The sequence below is a fragment of the Coregonus lavaretus genome, assembly GCF_964263955.1.
Source record: "Coregonus lavaretus genome assembly, chromosome: 3".
NCBI classification, from domain to species: Eukaryota; Metazoa; Chordata; class Actinopteri; order Salmoniformes; family Salmonidae; genus Coregonus; species Coregonus lavaretus.
This window is the reverse complement of record NC_139990.1, coordinates 68,220,968-68,241,570: the sequence shown is the minus strand read 5'-3', so window position 1 is coordinate 68,241,570 and position 20,603 is coordinate 68,220,968. Positions and strand designations below refer to the sequence as shown.

Below are 20,603 nucleotides of genomic sequence, written 5' to 3'. Positions count from 1 at the left end.
TGTTGGGCCAGTAACCGAAAGGTTGCTGGTTTGAATCCCTGAGCCGATTAGGTGAAAAATCTGTCAATGTGGCTTTGAACAAGGAATTTAACCCTAATTGTGCCTGTAAGTCGCTCTGGATAGGTGTGTTTGCTAAATGACAAAAATGTACAAATGTAAATTTGAGAGGATTGGACAGGTGCAAGCAATATGGCCAAAATTCCACCAAGCCAATCAGAGGGTAAAGGTGGAGCTTTCACCATGCCACCACCCATCAATCCCTCTCAGATCTCCACAAGTGTCTAGACTCTGGAGGGAAGGGGCTAGGGGTTGTTTCTGGACAGGCCAAGGGTATTATGGTAGCTCCCCCCCCCATGGGTTTTGAGGAGGCGAGAGGACGTGAGGATGCAATTGAGATTTCCCCCTTGTTTCCTCCATTCCTCACCTCCCTTTCAAAGAACATTAGGGGAGAGGAGTGAAGGTTTCTCTCCTCGGGCTCCAATGCACTTTCAAAGAGAGGCAAGGAGTGGAGGAAACAAGGACAGAGGAAGCAAGCGTTTGACGGCTAGTTTTTCAGATTCAGGCGCACGCACACACACAATGCTTGAAGAGTTTACTGATTATATAGATTTCATAATTATTATTATTAACGATTTTATTGACAGAACCTTGTTGTTGTTGCTAGGTGGGGTGATGGTCTCATTATGCCTACCTAGACTTTTATTCCTGTAACTACACATGTGAAACTGCAAGAAAATCATATTTAAACCTATATTACATTTTGTACAAGACACACATTGGCCCCTTTATTTGTAGAAAGACCCATATACACATATTACAGACACCACCAGTATGTACGGTATTTCCCTCATTAAAATGCAAATCAATTTATAACATTTTTGACATGCATTTTTCTGTCTCTCACTGTTCAAATAAACCTACCATTAAAATGATAGACTGATCATGTCTTCGTCAGTGGGCAAACGTACAAAATCAGCAGGGGATCAAATACTTTTTTCCCCTCACTGTATTTACCATCAATAACATACATTTTCTTCAAGTCTTGAAGTGTAAACAGTAAAGAGGTACAATAGAAAGTAGTTATTTTGTTTTATTCTACACACCAAACTAACAAAGGAATATAAAGTATCATGGAGTGTCTGTTGAGGTAAAAACATCACAGCTGTTGGCCCTAAATACACCCTCCCCTCCCTTCCCCTCCCACATGCAGTGCGGATATCAGGGAATTGTTAATGGTTTGTAACCCCATTTCAGCCAATCAGATGGCAGATCCCTCTGAACCTGTTTTATAAATACAGTTATTCACACCTGTTTTATAAATACAGTTATTCACAAGAAGAAATTACAGAAAAACATCCTTTCCATCTATCTTTCTGTAAGCATTTCAGTTTCAATATAAAAACTTTGGGGAAATACTAAGGTAGGTTCACTTTTTATGACATGATTATTTTGTTCTCAGAAAACTACACGCACGCACACTGACACACACACACCTGCATCTTAACTATTAGATACATTCACAGACTCAGTAAATCTGTAGCATGTTGTGCTTATAGGACCAGCCTATTAGTGGAACATGTGACATGATGGGGCCACGACCCATCAGAGAATGGTGTCCTCGCTCTCTTCAGAGTGTGTACTGTGCTGAGATTTGAGCTGTGACTTCCTCCGTGTTGTGATGGCCGCCCAGACGCGACACAGCATCCCTCCTCTGTGGAGGAGACACAGGAAGTTACAGTAAAAAAAAAAACATTACAGTACAGACCGTTTGTGTGTCCTTGTCCATGTGTGTGTGTCACATCCATACACCCTCACACTGCACAGAACAGTGGTCACATCCACATGTATACACATTGACACATATTATTTCAGCGATTCACAGTACAATAACATAACAACCATCCAAACAGAAAACAGTGGGTTTTCCTCATTAGCGCAGATCAGTTGTTTCCTGTTTCTGCTTTAAGGATGTGTGAACATGATTGGAGGAGGCAGTTCACCTTATGGCACAGTACATCAAGTCATCCCTGCAGGCCATGGTGAGGAGACAGTCCAAGGTGAACTCGTGAGAGAGTAACTAGAAACAAAAGCACAGAGTGTGAATTCTACTCACACAACATCAGTGAGAACAAGCCTCTAGCAAACACTGACTGAAACTGAGCTACCTTATAAAGATAATTTAGTCATAATGGATTACTTTTGTATATATTTTTCGTGGTATAGACTTTTGTGACTTGTCATATTATTATGACGTGTATAAGGCTCATTCTTTTCACCAGTTAGATGGTTCATTCCAATCACGTAGTTACCTATCAATCAATAGTCACCCCATATTTTGGTAACCAATCCCACATCATTAAATCACAAAAGTATTTTTGAAGTTCCTTACCTTGTCTATGGTGTCCTGATCTACTGGGATAGCCTTCAGCCAGAAAACCAAGGATTTGACTTCTGGGTTAGAACTTATCTGCAGGGACAACTCTGTATCTACAGGAGGATGAGAAGACAAGTTGGTATGGTCTGGTCACCAGTTCATGCTACTAAGCTGAACATTCTGAGTATTTCAAATGCAGATTTTCAGTAATGGTTAAGGTGTTAGACTGACAGTCACAGGGACTGAGGATGAATGTGCAGACATTAGCAACAGTCAGACTGCTTTGGGAGGGAGTAGGAGGTGAAAACATTACCTGTGGGTTCTGATGTTTTCCTGGTAGTGTCGATCTGATCCTGTCTCCTCTGGACAGAGTTCCTCAGTAGCTCCTGGTATTCCCTCTCTTTCTCACTCAGCTGGGTCAGCAGTCTGAAACACACACTTAGTCATTATGGACCAGGCCTGAAGTAACAGTACATTTCACTATTTACCCATATCACTTCACTGCCCATATTGTAACTGGTTGCAATCTAATCCTTGGTGGTGTGCTGGCATCGTTCACTGAATCTGTAGGAATTGCCTTCTTTTCTTTCCATTTTAAAGCCCATTATGCTAGAGGTGAAATAAAATGAAACCCCACATCAAATGTGGAATAAAGATTAAAATGGCAATACAAATGCATTTTTGTCATACCAATAAAGCATTTGGAAATGTAATATAAACAGCTAAGTAAATGGTACTGAACCTGCGAGTCTCTAGCCGTAGATCTCTCAGTTCGTGACTGAGGGGACAGTTAGTGTTGTACTGGAGGCCATTGGGCAAGCAAGGGCTTTCTCGAACCTCCTCTATGGTCTTTGTGTCAGCTGGCGCCACCACCTGGTCATCTGACAAAACTGCAGGCAGAGTCTCTGCTAGCTCACTGGGCTGCTGCTCTCTCTCTGGGCTACTCTCCTCCTTCTCAAAGGAAGACTGCAGCTGGAGCTTGAGCTCTGAAAGTCATCAAGGTGTGTGTGAGCAGGAGTGTGTGTGTGGTGTGTGGGGATTTGGGAGGTGGTGAGATTCTTATATACAGTATTATTTTTAATTATTATAATTTTTTGTACTTTTACCCCTTTTTCTCCCCAATTTTCATGATATCCAATTGGTAGTTACAGTCTTGTCCCATCGCTGCAACTCCCCTACGGACTTCGGTGAGGCGAAGGTTGAGAGCCATGCGTCCTCCGAAACACGACCCTGCCAAGCCGCACTGCTTCTTGACACACTGCTCGCTTGACCCGAAAGCCAGCCGCACCAATGTGTCGGAGGAAACTCCGTCCAACTGGCGACCGAAGTCAGCTTACCGCCACAAGGAGTCACTAGAGCGCGATGGGACAAGGAAATCCCGGCCAGCCAAACCCTCCTCTAACCCGGACGACGCTGGGCCAATTGTGCGCCACCTCATGGGTCTCCCGGTCATGGCTGGCTGTGACACAGCCTGGGATCGAACCCGGGGCTGTAATGACTCCTCAAGCACTGCAATGCAGTGCCTTAGGCTGCTGCGCCACTCGGGAGGCAGAGGTAGTGAGGTTTTTGAATGGCGGGGATGGACTCAATTCCAAATTCCAGTCATATCATGAAATTGAACTGTAGTTCTATAAGGAATTTCCATGTCCAATTTAACTGATAGAAGTTGATAGAATTGGGCCCGACTCTGCTGGTTCTTACCTGGTAACAGTACAGTGATGGCGTCCTGCACGGCCTGCCTTAGCAGGTTATCCAGAGCAAACATCCAGTGAGGTTTCACCTGCTGCTGCCTCAACACCTTTTTCACCTGCACACACGAGGGAGTGAGAAGAACGGGTTAGCACAACAGTATTGGGTGTGATGCAGAGCCTGTGGTCGAGTGGTAAAACTCCTGGCTATTGACACATACATTATATTTTTTTAATTTTCATACGACTCCCAATGTTCAATCCCACGTCCACCCTTCCCACTGTTTCTCCATCCTTGCCTTGTGATCACTAACTATCTCATACCTGGGGAACCATGTGTGTGAAATATATGGCCAATCAATGACAGTACGTCATCTTTCACATGCCAGGGAGAAATGGAAACTGGCAGGGCTACTGTCCTCAAGGACTGGCGTTGCAACTCCTGGGTAATGTTCATTATGTACCAAATGAAAAAGAACAGGGAGGGACTACCTGGACTAGTCCAATAAGATGCACCATTTTTTAGTTGCAAGATGTTTGATAATGTTTTCCGTTGCGTGCCCTAATGAACACAAACAACCCTGATCTCCAGTGACCTACCGCGTCCTGGAAGCTGAAGAGCACTGCTTGCAGGTTGTTGAGGGGTACTGCAGTAGCAAGCAGTGTGGAGCGCAACTTCACCAGGCCCTTGGTCAGGTGCCTTCTGTCTGGAGAGCGGATGTTCTCCCGCAGGCAGCCAATCAGCTCAGAGATATGCTCTGAGGTCACGGACGATACGTCTGTCTGCTTAGAGGCAAGGAGAGAGGAAACATTATAAAAGGATTATAGGCAAAGAAACCTACAAATGTCAAATGTAGACAAACACTCATTATTTCACACCTAACATGTACAGCAAACACCTGATAAGGGTATACTCAGTCTAAGTGCCTTGTGGTCCTTTGTAGCTCAGTTGGTAGAGCATTGGTGCTTATAACGCCAGGGTAGTGTGTTCGCTTTCCCGGGACCACCCATACGTAAAATGTATGTGCGCATGACTTTAAGTCTGCTAAATGGCATATATTATTATTATTATTTCACCATACATTGTCTTTAGGCATGCTCCGATCGGTTGAGTGCATGCCCTCATAACAATCCTAAGCCATTGCATTTATCAGGAGTTGACTGTATCTCAATAAGGGATAGATACTTCTCTGGGCCCATATTCAAAAAGCGTCAAAGAGTAGAAGTACTGATCTAAGATCAGGTCCATCCGGTCTTATTTATTATGATCTAAAAGGCCAAACTGATCCTCGAACAGTACTCCTACTCTGACACTCTTGATACATACAGCCCAAGATCTCTCTCTCTCTCTCTCTCTCTCTACCTGAGGTAATGTATTCTGGATGTTGTGCACCACGTCGGTGATGTACTCAGTGAGGATCCTGTGCAGTGTGGCCCTCCTCTCGCTGTCCTTCCTCAGTAGGAACAGGCCCAGGTTCTCCCCTGACGTGGCTGGACTAGCCGTCATGTCCACAGTACTGGGCTCCTCTGACACCCTGGCCACCACAAGGGGGAGACAGAGAGACACCAATGTCACTGAGATAAAACATTCTGCCATACAAATATGGTCTTGGCAATTATTAGCATGGGCTCTATCTCAATTGGTTGAAAATCTGACCTCTCCTCTACTCCTCCCTTCTATCTGCAGTGATTGGAAAATAAGACAATATGGTGGAAGCTGGATTTCTCTGACAATTTAGGTTATCTATTGCATTAGATTGCATTTACAGTAAGGCAATGATCTACAATGAAGTTGTTTCACAAATCTGATGTAATTAAATTGGGAACCAGAGGGTATAGCATGTTTTGACTCACGGCAGGAAGCCTCTGGTGCTGGGTTGGCTCTCTGTGATGTAATTTCCTCTGAGGGGGGAGATAGTCCTCCGGAGGTCCCAGGAGCACGACAGGTCCATCCTGTCAGTGTCCCTGTCTGTATCTGTCACACGTATAGACACTGGGACAGACATACTCCGCTGGTAGATGTCACCTACAGGACACAAAGCAGGGCAGAGTCATTAGCACCGTAATGGTGACGGAAATGGCGATGATCATAGCGTTTCTGAATTAGGAAGACAATACACAGACAAGGGCAATAATAATTAATATTTCTGACAATTATGAAAATAATGAATAATAAGTCTGGCGATTGAAACTATAATGATGATTATTCTTTTTTTCCTTTTTTAAAAGGAGATCGAAATTCAGATCCCGTTTTGTATTTTATATGTATTTTTAAAAGAAGCAGAGACGGATAGACAGATAGACAGAGAGACATAGACAGATAGACAGATAGACAGATAGACATAGTAGAGGGCACAAATAGGAGTGGCCAAGAAAGGGCGTGCGTTCCCATCGTCGGGTGGTATGTGGTCCGGAGTAGGCAGTGCTACCACAAGACCAGACTCTGGCACTGATGATGATTGATGATGATAATGATGACTATAAAAATGATGATGACGATAACTATGATGATAATGGTGATTAAAATAACATGAATCTATAACTATAACAATGATGATTCACCAGCATCCGTAGGCAGTGTGTCAGGCTGGGGCTTGGCCTTCCTCCGGGAGGTGGACTTGAGGAAGGAGTCCTTGAGCAGCTCAGAGGCCGTGGCTCTGTTGTCTGGGTCCGGGGTGAAGCAGCTCATGATGCAGCCTTTGGCCTCACCTGACATACACTCCGGCACCTCCGGGTGGATCTTGAACATACCAACCTAGAGGGAGACGGGAACAGAGTACGTACACTTCAGGGTTATGTTCAGTAGGGCATGCAACGTAAAAAACGTTTTGCAACGGAAACTGAGTTTCTTATTGGACAAGTTCAGGTAGACCCTATCTGTTTCAGTCTGTCTTCAGTTTGATGCTTTATGAACACAACCCTGGTTTCAGCTGGTAAAATTCTTTACAGTCCAGTATTTACCTAGTATTCAGAGGTACCTTACAAGGTATAGGCTACAATGTAATAACATACTAATTACCAAACCTTTTGGTTTCTAAGAGAAAGATTACCTTGAACATTGCTGCCTGTGGGCTGCCCAGCTCGTGGAAGGGTGGTTTCCCTGTGGCCATCTCTATGATGGTACAGCCCAAGGACCAGATGTCTGCAGGCTTCCCATAACCCCGCGGGCCCTGGTCGATGATCTCTGGAGCCATGTACTGCAGGGTCCCTACAACACCACAGAGACATTTAGACACCTGCCTCCACAAACATGTAGGCAACACATGTAAATAATATTCATACCAACAAAGTGAAATATAATGTTCATATGCAAAAAGCATGGCCACATACTCAACCACACTCATACAAAAGCTTCAAAACACACCCACCCACACACACACCCCCACAAACCTGTAAAGGTCTCTGTGCAGGGGTTGATTCCCGCCAGTCGTTTCGAGGTGCCAAAGTCAGAGATCTTCAGAACACCACTGTAGGTGTTAATCAGCACGTTGTCACCCTGTGAGGAAATGACTAGTTTCTTACACTTGATACACTTTCTGCACAAAACATGGTAACACATTTGTAGTTGGGTAAGCAACATACACCAGGGTCATGCTCAGTAGGGCACAACGTAGCAAAACGATTTGAAATGGAAAACAAAAAGGAGTGTTTCTTAAGTCCAGGAAGTCCCTCCCTGTTTCACTCAGTTTTCTGCCGTTTGGTCCCTAATGAACACGACCCAGCTCTGACAATGTGAATAAAAATCTGCTGTGGCATTGGTACTTTTTTGAACATTTATTTAGCAACAACAACAAATGGTAATCTTGCTGACACCTCACCTTGATGTCTCTGTGGACTATCTGGTTGTCATGGAGATACTTAAGCCCTTCCAGGATCTGCTTGGTGTAGAAAATGATGGTGGCCTCATTGTCTTTCAGGGGTCCCCATTTGGAACGCAGGAGAGAGGACAAGCTTCCTACATGGGAGAGATGACATTGGAATGGGTTACGGTTAGATATGCAAGGGATTCAATTTAGGATTTGCAACACCTCTGGGCCTCATTTCCCAGTTGCAATGTAACTTAAGCATTACGATGACGTACCAGATGCATCGTTATTTACGAGCCAACGACAGTGTTTCCCAAACAACTTAGTGCGTCGTTATACCACGTGTCGATAGTGATAGGATCGAAAGAAAAGCACCGCTGCTTTCGGAACAGATTTCTCCATTCAAATCTTAACATTAGAATGATTCCACAATACTGACCAAGGATCAGCTCCTAGAGAAATATTACCACCTACGGCTGCAAATTGGCTATTGAGGCGGCTTATTATGCTTACCCAATAATAATTCACTAAATCACCGATTGGGCACATCATTGAGCACATGTTGTCACACATCATGAAACACTTTGAAGCAAAAATGACAGACAATATCCTAGACGCAAAATAGAACTCAATTGATTTAACATGACATTGATTTCAATATGATTGAAATAGCCTATGTAGGCTATGTATCTTTTAATGCAGTCATCTCGGTTTTCATTCGATGCATACTTTTATTCTTCACTTGTTTGTAACAATTGCAAATACTTTGGCAACTTTGTATTTGTAGTCATCTTGGTTCTGAGGATATCGGCAGTCCCAGTCAGACAGATAGCATAAACATCTTGATTCTATGTTTAGCAAAGATCTTCAAGATCTTTAGCAAATAATAAAGTGATGCGAAAGGGCAAAAAAGCATCGAACGATGCACTTTGGCTGCTCTACGAGTGGTCTGAATCACTAGATGTGCCACATTACTAACGAAGGCTCTGGGAAACACCTCGGCTTATAAAGATACATCGTAAGAAGGTTCTAACGATGATCTTAGCGCTATGAAGGCTCTGGGAAACAAGGCCCAGGATATTCACAATGATAAGATGTCTGAAGTATTTTCACTTTTTATAACACTGGTATATCAGTGACTTCATTGTATTGTGAAATCCATTTTTCTCAATTGTTGGGATACTGGAAACACCCACACTTCCTGTGTGATATCCTGCCTGTAGCTATTGCACTGAATTAGACACACACACACACACACACACACACACACACACACACAAACACGCAGACACACAAACACCAAAAAGACCTCCAGACACAGACTTCCTAGAAACTAAAATACGATCATTTCGTAACATTATGGTGGTTTTCACTAACCCTTCACAAACGCATGTAGCTGAAATTGTAGGGTGTGATTTGTGCCGTCCTTTTCATAATGATAACATGTGAATGCTATCCCCTCCTTTTTATTCCCACTTATGTGATTGCTCCATACTGAGTCAGTGATGCTTCCCAACATAGGTGTAATGACAACGCCTCTTCCCCCTCAGGAGGCTGAAAATATTTGGCTTCTCTCTGCTACTGCACTGCAAGCGGTAACGGAACACCAAGTCTGGGACCAAAAGGCTCCTGAACAGCTTCTACACCCAAGCCATAAGACTGCTGAACAGTTACTCAAATGGCTACCCAGACTATTTATAGTGCATTCGGAAAGTATTCAGACCCCTTGACGTTTTCCACTTTGTTATGTTACAGCCTTATTCTAAAATTGATTAAATAGATTTTTCGTCATAAATCTACACACAGTACCCCATAAGGACAAAGCAAAAACAGGTTTTAGAAATGTTAGCAAATGTATTAAAAATACAAACGGAAATATTATATTTACATAACTATTCAGACCCTTTACTCAGTACTTTGTTGAAGCACCTTTGGCAGCGATTACTGCCTCGAGTCTTCTTGGGTACGTATGACGCTACAAGCTTGGCACACCTGTATTTGGGGAGTTTCTCCCATTCTTCTCTGCAGATCCTCTCAAGCTCTGTCAGGTTGGATGGGGAGTGTCACTGCACAGCTATTTACAGGTCTTTCCAGAGATCAGGTTCAAGTCTGGGCTCCTGCTGGGCCACTCAAGGACATTCAGAGACTTGTCCGAAGCCACTCCTGCATTGTCTTGGCTGTGAGTTTAAGGTCGTTGTCCTGTTGGAAGGTGAAGCTTCACCCCAGTCTAAGGTCCCGAGTGCTCTGGAGCAGGTTTTCATCAAGGATCTCGCTGTACTTTGCTCCGTTCATCTTTCCCTCGATCCTGACTATTCTCCCAGTCCCTGCCGCTGAAAAACAGACGTGACGCTTGGCATTCAGGCCAAAGAGATCAATCTTGGTTTCATCAGTCCAGAGAATCTTGTTTCTCATGGTCAGAGTCCTTTAGGTGCCTTTTGGCAAACTCCAAGCGGGCTGTCATGTGCATTACTGAGGAGTGGCTTCCGTCTGGCCACTCTACCATAAAGGCCTGATTGGTGGAGTGCTGCAGAGATGGTTGTCCTCCTGGAAGGTTCTCCCATCTCCACAGAGGAACTCTGGAGCTCTGCCAGAGTGACCATCGGGTTCTTGGTCGCCTTCCTGACCAAGGCCCTTCTCCCCCAATTGCTCAGTTTGCCCGGGCGGCCAGCTCTAGGAAGAGTCTTGGTGGTTCCAAACTTCTTCCATTTAAGAATTATGGAGGCCACTGTGTTCTTGGGGACCTTCAATGCTGCAGACATTTTTTGGTACCCTTCCCCAGATCTGTGCCTCAACACGATCCTGTCTCGGAGCTCTACAGACAATTCCTTCGACTTCATGGCTTGGTTTTTGTTCTGACATGCACTGTCAACTGTGGGACCTTATCTAGACAGGTATGTGCCTGTCCAAATCATGTCCAATCAACTGACTTTACCACAGGTGGACTCCAATCCAGTTGTAGAAACATCTCAATGATGATCAATGGAAACAGGATGCACCGGAGATCAATTTCGAGTGTCATAGAAAAGGGTCTGAATACCTATGTAAATAAGGTATTTCCGTTTTTTATTTGTAATAAATTTGCACAAAAAAAACATGTTTTCGCCTTTTCATTATGGGGTAGTGTGTGTAGATTGAGATGTTTTTTTTTTGTTTGATTTTTTAAAATCAATTTTAGAATAAGGCTGTAATGTAACAAAATGTGGAAAAGTCAAGGGGTCTGAAAACTTTCCGAATGCATTGACCCCCATTTTTTTGTTTTTTTTGCACTGACATTCTTGCACTGGCTCTCTGCACACTCACTGGCCTCTACCCACAGACTCACGCATACTACACTGACACTCCCACAAACACACACGCGCACACACACACACATATTGACGCCACACACACTCACAGACACACACGCTGCTGCTACTCTGTTTATTATCTATCCTGATTGCCTAGTCACTTTTATCCCTACCTACATGTACATATTACCTCAACTACTTCATACCCCTGCACATTGGCTCAGTACTGGTACTTCTTGGACAGTGGGGGAAAAAAGTATTTAGTCAGCCACCAAGTGTGCAAGTTCTCCCACTTAAAAAGATGAGAGAGGCCTGTAAATTTTCATCATAGGTACACGTCAACTATGACAGCCAAAATGAGAAGAAAAAAATCCAGAATATCACATTGTAGGATTTTTTATGAATTTATTTGCAAATTAGTATTTGGTCAATAACAAAAGTTTCTCAATACTTTGTTATATACCCTTTGTTGGCAATGACACAGGTCAAACGTTTTCTGTAAATCTTCACATGGTTTTTACACACTGTTGCTGGTATTTTGGCCCATTCCTCCATGCAGATCTCCTCTAGAGCAGTGATGTTTTGGGGCTGTCGCTGGGCAACACGGACTTTCAACTCCCTCCAAAGATTTTCTATGGGGTTGAGATCTGGAGACTGGCTAGGCCACTCCAGGACCTTGAAATGCTTCTTACGAAGCCACTCCTTCGTTGCCCGGGCGGTGTGTTTGGGATCATTGTCATGCTGAAAGACCCAGCCACGTTTCATCTTCAATGCCCTTGCTGATGGAAGGAGGTTTTCACTCAAAATCTCACGATACATGGCCCCATTCATTCTTTCCTTTACACGGATCAGTCGTCCTGGTCCCTTTGCAGAAAAACAGCCCCAAAGCATGATGTTTCCACCCCCATGCTTCACAGTAGGTATGGTGTTCTTTGGATGCAACTCAGCATTCTTTGTCCTCCAAACACGACGAGTTGAGTTTTTACCAAAAAGTTCTATTTTGGTTTCATCTGACCATATGACATTCTCCCAATCCTCTTCTGGATCATCCAAATGCACTCTAGCAAACTTCAGACGGGCCTGGACATGTACTGGCTTAAGCAGGGGGACACGTCTGGCACTGCAGGATTTGAGTCCCTGGCGGCGTAGTGTGTTACTGATGGTAGGCTTTGTTACATTGGTCCCAGCTCTCTGCAGGTCATTCACTAGGTCCCCCCGAGTGGTTCTGGGATTTTTGCTCAAATTTCTTGTGATCATTTTGACCCCACGGGGTGAGATCTTGCGTGGAGCCCCAGATCGAGGGAGATTATCAGTGGTCTTGTATGTCTTCCATTTCCTAATAATTGCTCCCACAGTTGATTTCTTCAAACCAAGCTGCTTACCTATTGCAGATTCAGTCTTCCCAGCCTGGTGCAGGTCTACAATTTTGTTTCTGGTGTCCTTTGACAGCTCTTTGGTTTTGGCCATAGTGGAGGTTGGAGTGTGACTGTATGTCTTTTATACTGATAACAGGACAATGACAGGTGTCTTTTATACTGATAACAAGTTCAAACAGGTGCCATTAATACAGGTAATGAGTGGAGGACAGAGGAGCCTCTTAAAGAAGAAGTTACAGGTCTGTGAGAGCCAGAAATCTTGCTTGTTTGTAGGTGACCAAATACTTATTTTCCACTATAATTTGCAAATATATTAATTAAAAATCCTACAATGTGTTTTTCTGGATTTTCTTTTCTCAATTTGTCTGTCATAGTTGACATGTACCTATGATGAAAATTACAGGCCTCTCTCATCTTTTTAAGTGGGAGAACTTGCACAATTGGTGGCTGACTAAATACTTTATTATAATTTAATTGTGTTACAATTTCCTTTTTTTGGCCATTTCCTTTTATTTCTTATTTTTTACTCTGCATTGTTAGGAAAAGGCTTGTAAGTAAGCATTTCACAGTAAAGTCTACACCTATTGTATTGCACGTGACAAATAACATTTGATTTGAATGACAGTTTCATATTTAGGGGAGCAGAGAAAGATGAGCAATACTGAAAGTATTGATGCGAGAATGAGTGAATACAGTACCAGAGTGTGTGAGTGGTGGAGAGAGAATGAGTGAATACAGTACCAGACTGTGTGAGTGGTGGAGAGAGAATGAGTGAATACAGTACCAGACTGTGTGAGTGGTGGAGAGAGAATGAGTGAATACAGTACCAGAGTGTGTGAGTGGTGGAGAGAGAATGAGTGAATACAGTACCAGACTGTGTGAGTGGTGGAGAGAGAATGAGTGAATACAGTACCAGACTGTGTGAGTGGTGGAGAGAGAATGAGTGAATACAGTACCAGAGTGTGTGAGTGGTGGAGAGAGAATGAGTGAATACATTTACATTTACATTTACATTTTAGTCATTTAGCAGACGCTCTTATCCAGAGCGACTTACAGGAGCAATTAGGGTTAAGTGCCTTGCTCAAGGGCACATTTACGTCATTTAGCAGACGCTCTTAAACAGAGCGACTCACAAATTGGTGCATTCACCCTATAGGCAGTGGGATAACCACTTTACAATGTTTGGGGGGGGGGGGGGGGGGTAGAAGGATTACTTTATCCTATCCCAGGTATTCCTTAAAGAGGTGGGGTTTCAAATGTCTCCGGAAGGTGGTGAGTGACTCCGCTGTCCTGAATACAGTACCAGAGTGTGTGAGTGGTGGAGAGAGAATGAGTGAATACAGTACCAGACTGTGTGAGTGGTGGAGAGAGAATGAGTGAATACAGTACCAGACTGTGTGAGTGGTGGAGAGAGAATGAGTGAATACAGTACCAGACTGTGTGAGTGGTGGAGAGAGAATGAGTGAATACAGTACCAGACTGTGTGAGTGGTGGAGAGAGAATGAGTGAATACAGTACCAGAGTGTGTGAGTGGTGGAGAGAGAATGAGTGAATACAGTACCAGAGTGTGTGAGTGGTGGAGAGAGAATGAGTGAATACAGTACCAGACTGTGTGAGTGGTGGAGAGAGAATGAGTGAATACAGTACCAGACTGTGTGAGTGGTGGAGAGAGAATGAGTGAATACAGTACCAGAGTGTGTGAGTGGTGGAGAGAGAATGAGTGAATACAGTACCAGAGTGTGTGAGTGGTGGAGAGAGAATGAGTGAATACAGTACCAGACTGTGTGAGTGGTGGAGAGAGAATGAGTGAATACAGTACCAGACTGTGTGAGTGGTGGAGAGAGAATGAGTGAATACAGTACCAGACTGTGTGAGTGGTGGAGAGAGAATGAGTGAATACAGTACCAGACTGTGTGAGTGGTGGAGAGAGAATGAGTGAATACAGTACCAGACTGTGTGAGTGGTGGAGAGAGAATGAGTGAATACAGTACCAGACTGTGTGAGTGGTGGAGAGAGAATGAGTGAATACAGTACCAGAGTGTGTGAGTGGTGGAGAGAGAATGAGTGAATACAGTACCAGTGTGTGAGTGGTGGAGAGAGAATGAGTGAATACAGTACCAGACTGTGTGAGTGGTGGAGAGAGAATGAGTGAATACAGTACCAGAGTGTGTGAGTGGTGGAGAGAGAATGAGTGAATACAGTACCAGAGTGTGTGAGTGGTGGAGAGAGAATGAAAGGCGAATGAGTAGTAGAGAGACACACAAACTGAATACTGAAACCATTAGCTATATGGCAGTTTAAAAGTTAAAAAAGGACAGTATAAGATTAGCAAAACTTCTGTTAGTGAGAGAGTGAATGAATACTGTACATACTGAGTGAAGGAGTGATAGAGAGAAAGACTGAAAGACAGACAAATCATTTGTAGTAGAGAGAGGCACAAAAGTTGAAATTTGAACACTGAATAAACTGGTTCAATGTGACCTGGTTTATGGGACAATAGAAACAGAATGAGATTTAATCTAGAATATATTTGAAATAGATTCTATTTCTATGCTCTGTACCTCCAGGAACCTCCTCCATAAAGATCTTGATGAAGCCGTCCTGACTCAGAGAGCCCAGGTACTGAACGATGTTCCTGTGCTTCAGCCTCTTGTGCAGAGCCATCTCCTCATGCAGAGGCTGGGAGTAACTGAGATTCACACAGAGATGGTGAGAAAACCAACAGTTAGCATTGGCACTAGATTAGCATAGCATTAGCACATTAGCAAATGGGACAGTGTACATCTGCCATTATAACAACATTGCTACAAAACATAAACGATGTTAGCGCTAGCTGTGCTGTCATTGAAAAACAACATAAAATTCACACACTCTAATCTTGCAGTTGTGCTGACATTGACATGGTGTAGCTGTGACCCATATATACTGTATGAATATGATGAGAGCTTTACAAGCACCCGTAAGTACTAACATTTCTTCAACTATGGGGCTAAGGTCTTAGTCGAGGTCGAAGGCTCGTAAACAAGGAATGGGAAAAATCTAAATAGACATCCATCTCTTCAGGGAGTAGATTCCAGTGTAGAGCTATGGGGACACTGGACAAATTGTTTTCCTCCACAGAGAAACATTACACATTTGGCATGCTGAGGAAAACATCTGTACATTCATCATTTTCATCATTTCGCTCACAATTGTATAATATATTATGCGTATTAGGCTAAAATAATAATTCGGATTTACGGTATAATGTGCAAAGAAATGTAGCCTGGTCACAGATCTGTTTGTGCTGTCGTGTGAACAACTATGGTCATTCTTTGACAAAACAGCAAAAACAGATCTGGGACCAGGCAAAAAAAAAGAAGGGGAAATGTGTTTTCCATACGTGCTGTCTTTCTCTGGGATCTCCTTTATGGCGATGCGGACTTGGTTGCTCAGGTCCCTCCCAGCATACACCACGCCATAGGTTCCTTTACCCAGAACCACCTTCTCTCCATTTTCGCTGGTCTCATAGATAAACTGCAGGAGGTAAGGGAGAAGGTTTCATTCAACAGGAAGATGGGTGTGAAACTAAATGTGTGTGTGTGTCATTGAAAATGTGTTTTAGAGAGTGTGTGGGTTAGAAATATTGCAAAGAATGTCACAAGCAACCACAACAGAAAACGTTGAGTGAGAGCGCAAAGCGATGGAACAATGTTCATTTAGAGACCTTCTGCTGCTCTGAACTAAAGTGAACTGAAATACTATTTGAAATTATTTCAAATAGTATTTGAACCCAGGTCTGCTGGAATGAGTCCAATGTTCTGTGAATACCAGGAACTTAACACAGACAAAAATGAGGGGTCGGGAATACGGTAAACATATCACTACTTGGGCAACGGTTAAGGGAAACATTTCACCTTTTGACCCCATCATGACAGGGCTTGTTTGTGTACTGGTAGGGTAGAAGGGGGGGTCAAAAATAGAAAAGCAGCCTCGAGAGGGAGGATTCTAGGATTCTACGGCCCTCTCTCAATTTGTCTCTCCGCAATTCCTTGAATCCTTTCTCCTCACCTCCTTTTCAACTGTATTGGAGGAGAAGGTCCAATGTCTCTCCCCCCGAACCTTTCCAATGCGTTTTCAGAAGGAGGCAAGAAGAGAGGAAATCAAGGAAAGATTAATTGAGAAAGAAACCTAGCTGACCTCCAGTAATCCTCCAGTGAGCTCGCTGGGGTACTCCACTGGGGCTTCTGCCTGGCTTAGGAGAGAGTTGACCAGCTCACAGAACCTGATGGAGCAATAGCACACACAAGAAACTAAATCATATAGAAAAACTGTTCAAATACATGTGAGCATCTCACATCTCAGTCAGAGTCATATATTCATGGACCTCACAGGATAATCAGAGATAAGACCTGCTGAAACACACACAATCAAATTCAGTACACAGCACTGTTATCAACTTATATGTCATGACGTATTAAGGTGACCTTTTGATTGCAAGTTATTTGCCTTTCACTGATTCCGCAAATACTACTATGAAAACCACTTCCTATTTCCTTCCTTCTCAGAAAGTCTTGGAATTGACTGTATCCCAATACACAACACCTACCTAATAATGTACTGTATTAGCACACAATGTAAAATTCACACATCTATTAATCCACACAGAAAGGGGAGTGTGAAGCAGGCTCTATTTTCACTACGCCAGAGTAAAATAAACATTAACAGAGTTGTCATGTCAACACAATCCAATAATGTGATAATGGTTGAATGAACAGGCCCAATCTGTATGTTTTATGTGAAGAATGAATCAAAGGTTGATATGGTTGGTTGTTACAGCCCTTCCTGCTAGACAGCTGTGTGTGTGTGTGTGTGTGTGTGTGTGTGTGTGTGTGTGTGTGTGTGTGTGTGTGTATGTGCAAGTGTGTGTGACTCACCCTTTACAGTGCAGCTCGCTGGGAAAGCAGAGTTGGAAGTCATCTGAGTTCTCCAGGACATACAGGAAGCAGCTACGTTCGTCAAACTTTGAAACACTGAACAGGTCAAAAGGTTAAAGTGGGGGATTAGGAACTACTCAACACTTCAAAGCTGACAGCGGCATCACAATGTAATAACAACAAGTATACTCAAAATACCAATGCAGGCAAACAAAGTTAAGGGAATATAAATAAGGACAAGAAAAGCCCATAATAACACATTCAATATGGGGCACTCCAATTCAGAGAATAACGTTTTCTTTCTATCTCGTGTAGAGTTGAAATACTGATACGTTTGAAGCCACCAGGTGATAGTGTTGCAAATATAAACTGAAAGGAAACTGCCCTGGAGGCAGTTCGGTAGGCAAAACAAGGGTAAAGCACACAGTGATATTGATCCACAGCCAAACAGACACTGACACTGACACACACACACACACACACACACACACACACACACACACACACACACACACACACACACACACACACACACACACACACACACACACACACACACACACACACACACACACACACACACAGTCTTTGAAAACAGCACAGACAAAGACGCCCTGATGGCCAGTGGCCAAGTCCACCAGACAGTTAAAGTGTATAGACTCAGTAGACATCAAGCTGCATTCAAATACTATTTGAAATCCTTTCAAATCCTTTAGCTGGGCTTGATTGAGCTTGCCTGGCACAATGGAACCAATAGAGTAGTCGCAAACCTGCAAACTCCGCCCATCTGGAAGTCCAGGCAGGCTAAAGCAAACGCTGAAAGATTTCAAATAGTATTTGAACTTAGGTCTGTTAGACTAGCCCTGGTGATGTGTATGGGCTGCAGGCCTGAACACGACATGCATCACAGGGCCAGGAACTTAGCCTAGAAATGTTAGCACACTCTGTACTGTCTGTTACCGTACCTCACTCCCCGGATTTGCGAGGCTGGGAAAGTCCACTGGGCTTTCTGGCCTTTCTATGGAAGGGAAGACATGGCAGACTGTTCAAAATGCTCACTCAACAGTCTAAACACACAAAGTATGCACGCGCCTGCACACACACGCAGGCGCACACGTACCCTCCTCAGGCGATGAGGCATATCTTCTTTCCCCTCACCGACGTGGTGCTGTTATGAAAACACTCCACGCCTATTCTGGTTAAATACACCATTCTGTCTCACACCATTCCTGTTTAACCACTTTTAATGTCTTGATAGGTTGAAAACTGTAGACCTGTACAGTATAACTCAGTAGTTAAATAGCTGGTCCCAGATCTGCTTGTGCTGTATAGCCAACTCTTATGGTCATTGTCATGCCAAACATGGTCTGTACCTTTAGGGGTGTGATGTGGTGGAGCTGAACCGTGCAGCTGTCATCCTCCTCACTCACACACACTATGGTGGGCTGCAACACTTTGGTCGGCTCCAGGATCAGAACCTGAGGAACGGCAATGGTTAATGGTGATAACAGTTCTTGGCATTAAAAGGTTACTTTTCCAAATACTTTTGCTGCAGAAAGGTACTGTACATTGTTACAATTATCTAACCATGTAATGTAAAATAGGCCCCTGACGGTGCAGTTAAATCCATGTTAAAGCAAATGTTTTTTACTGCACTGCATTTGAACGCCCAGAACTGTTATATACTAGACAGAGAGAATCTATTGAGGTCTCACAAAGCAATGTGGGTTTGAGGAACTGGGAGTACTGGGAGTGGTGGAGTCTGACAGAGTGTCTTAGCAACATGCTGCTATGCTCTAACTAAATAAAGCTGAATGTACTGGGAGCTGTGGTGAGGTCTTACTGGGCAGCGGTCAGTGGAAACAGTGGGCTTGCAGGCTTGCAGCATCAGCTCCATCCAGAAGTCCACAGTCTCCTGTTTAGCAGGTTTCACCTCTGGGGGCTTGGTGAACTGACGGTACAAGATGTACGTCTCCATGATCGAGCCCACATACCTCAAAAGAAAGATGCAAATAAGTATTTGAATATCAAAATAAAGTTCAAAACATTGACCTTAAAGAGGCCATACCAAACTTTTGCTTAGGGGAAAGGGGTCCTCTAAATGGACAGTATATTTAACATTAAAGGTCCCGCATAGTCAAAATCAAGTTTTTCATCAAATGGATGAAACCAGATCAAAGTAGGATGACCAAAGTATGAAAAATGGCTGTTGCTGGTATATTGATCAAGTCTGATCATAAAGTTACTGGTCCCCTCCCCATGTCAAAAACTTGAATTCAGATGGCGGGATTATTTAGGGCTTCGTGTGACATCACAAAGCCCTCATTTTAATACACCAATGGTTAACTTATTCTCTTACCTAATTTAAATAAGTACCGCCTCGTAAGTGGTCTAAGGCACTGCTTCGCAGTGCTAACTGTGCCACTAGAGATCCTGGTTCGAATCCAGGCTCTGTCGCAGCCGGCCGCGACCGGGAGACTCATGGGCGGCGCACAATTGGCCCAGCGTCGTCCAGGGTAGGGGAGGGAATGGCCGGCAGGGATGTAGCTCAGTTGATAGAGCATGGCGTTTGCAACGCCAGGGTTGTGGGTTCGATTCCCACGGGGGGCCAGTATAAAAAAATAATAATGTATTCACTAACTGTAAGTCGCTCTGGATAAGGGCGTCTGCTAAATGACTAAAATGTAAATGTAAAATGTAAGGTGTGTTCGCAGAGGGGTGTGGTTTACATAGCTAGCTAGTCTACTGTTGCCAAAATTCCACTGCAGGGTGACATCAAATTACAGGTTTCTCCTATCAATCAATCAAATGTATTTATAAAGCCCTTTTTACATCAGCAGATGTCTCAAAGTGCTATACAGAAACCCAGCCCAAAACCCCAAACAGCAAGCAATGCAGATGTAGAAGCATGGTGGCTAGGAAAAACTCCCTAGAAAGGCAGAAACCTAGGAAGAAACCTAGAGAGGAACCAGGTTCTGAGGGGTGGCCAGTCCCCTTCTGGCTGTGCCGGGTAGAGATTATAACAGTACATGGCCATTAAGGCCAGATTTTTCTCCAAGATGTTCAAACCGTTCATAGATGGCCAGCAGGGTCAAATAATAATCACAGTGGTTGTAGAGGTTGCAACAGGTCAGTACATCAGGAGTAAATGTCACT

The 20,603-nt window shown here is 43.7% G+C and overlaps 1 protein-coding gene across 2 annotated transcripts in view; it reads right to left on the bottom strand.

The window, feature by feature from the left end:
- Positions 1-753: 753 nt before the first annotated feature.
- LOC311113649 (mitogen-activated protein kinase kinase kinase 5-like) overlaps positions 754-20,603 on the bottom strand; it is a 35,710-nt gene continuing 15,860 nt past the window's right edge. Inside the window, exons 9-28 of one of the 2 annotated variants that reach the window (XM_084156921.1) lie at positions 19,291-19,441; positions 18,821-18,925; positions 18,413-18,465; positions 17,448-17,543; positions 16,711-16,795; positions 15,914-16,047; positions 15,093-15,220; positions 7,881-8,017; positions 7,453-7,558; positions 7,113-7,270; positions 6,625-6,817; positions 5,917-6,088; positions 5,426-5,597; positions 4,663-4,848; positions 4,076-4,181; positions 3,117-3,360; positions 2,688-2,800; positions 2,390-2,487; positions 2,001-2,077; positions 754-1,711 (exon numbers count right to left, since the gene is read on the bottom strand). In XM_084156921.1, the coding sequence (XP_084013047.1) occupies positions 1,603-1,711; positions 2,001-2,077; positions 2,390-2,487; positions 2,688-2,800; positions 3,117-3,360; positions 4,076-4,181; positions 4,663-4,848; positions 5,426-5,597; positions 5,917-6,088; positions 6,625-6,817; positions 7,113-7,270; positions 7,453-7,558; positions 7,881-8,017; positions 15,093-15,220; positions 15,914-16,047; positions 16,711-16,795; positions 17,448-17,543; positions 18,413-18,465; positions 18,821-18,925; positions 19,291-19,441 (2,623 nt within the window). In that variant the 3' untranslated portion in view covers positions 754-1,602. The remainder of the gene's footprint in view (positions 1,712-2,000; positions 2,078-2,389; positions 2,488-2,687; positions 2,801-3,116; positions 3,361-4,075; positions 4,182-4,662; positions 4,849-5,425; positions 5,598-5,916; positions 6,089-6,624; positions 6,818-7,112; positions 7,271-7,452; positions 7,559-7,880; positions 8,018-15,092; positions 15,221-15,913; positions 16,048-16,710; positions 16,796-17,447; positions 17,544-18,412; positions 18,466-18,820; positions 18,926-19,290; positions 19,442-20,603) is intronic. The other variant, XM_084156922.1, reaches the window with a different exon arrangement.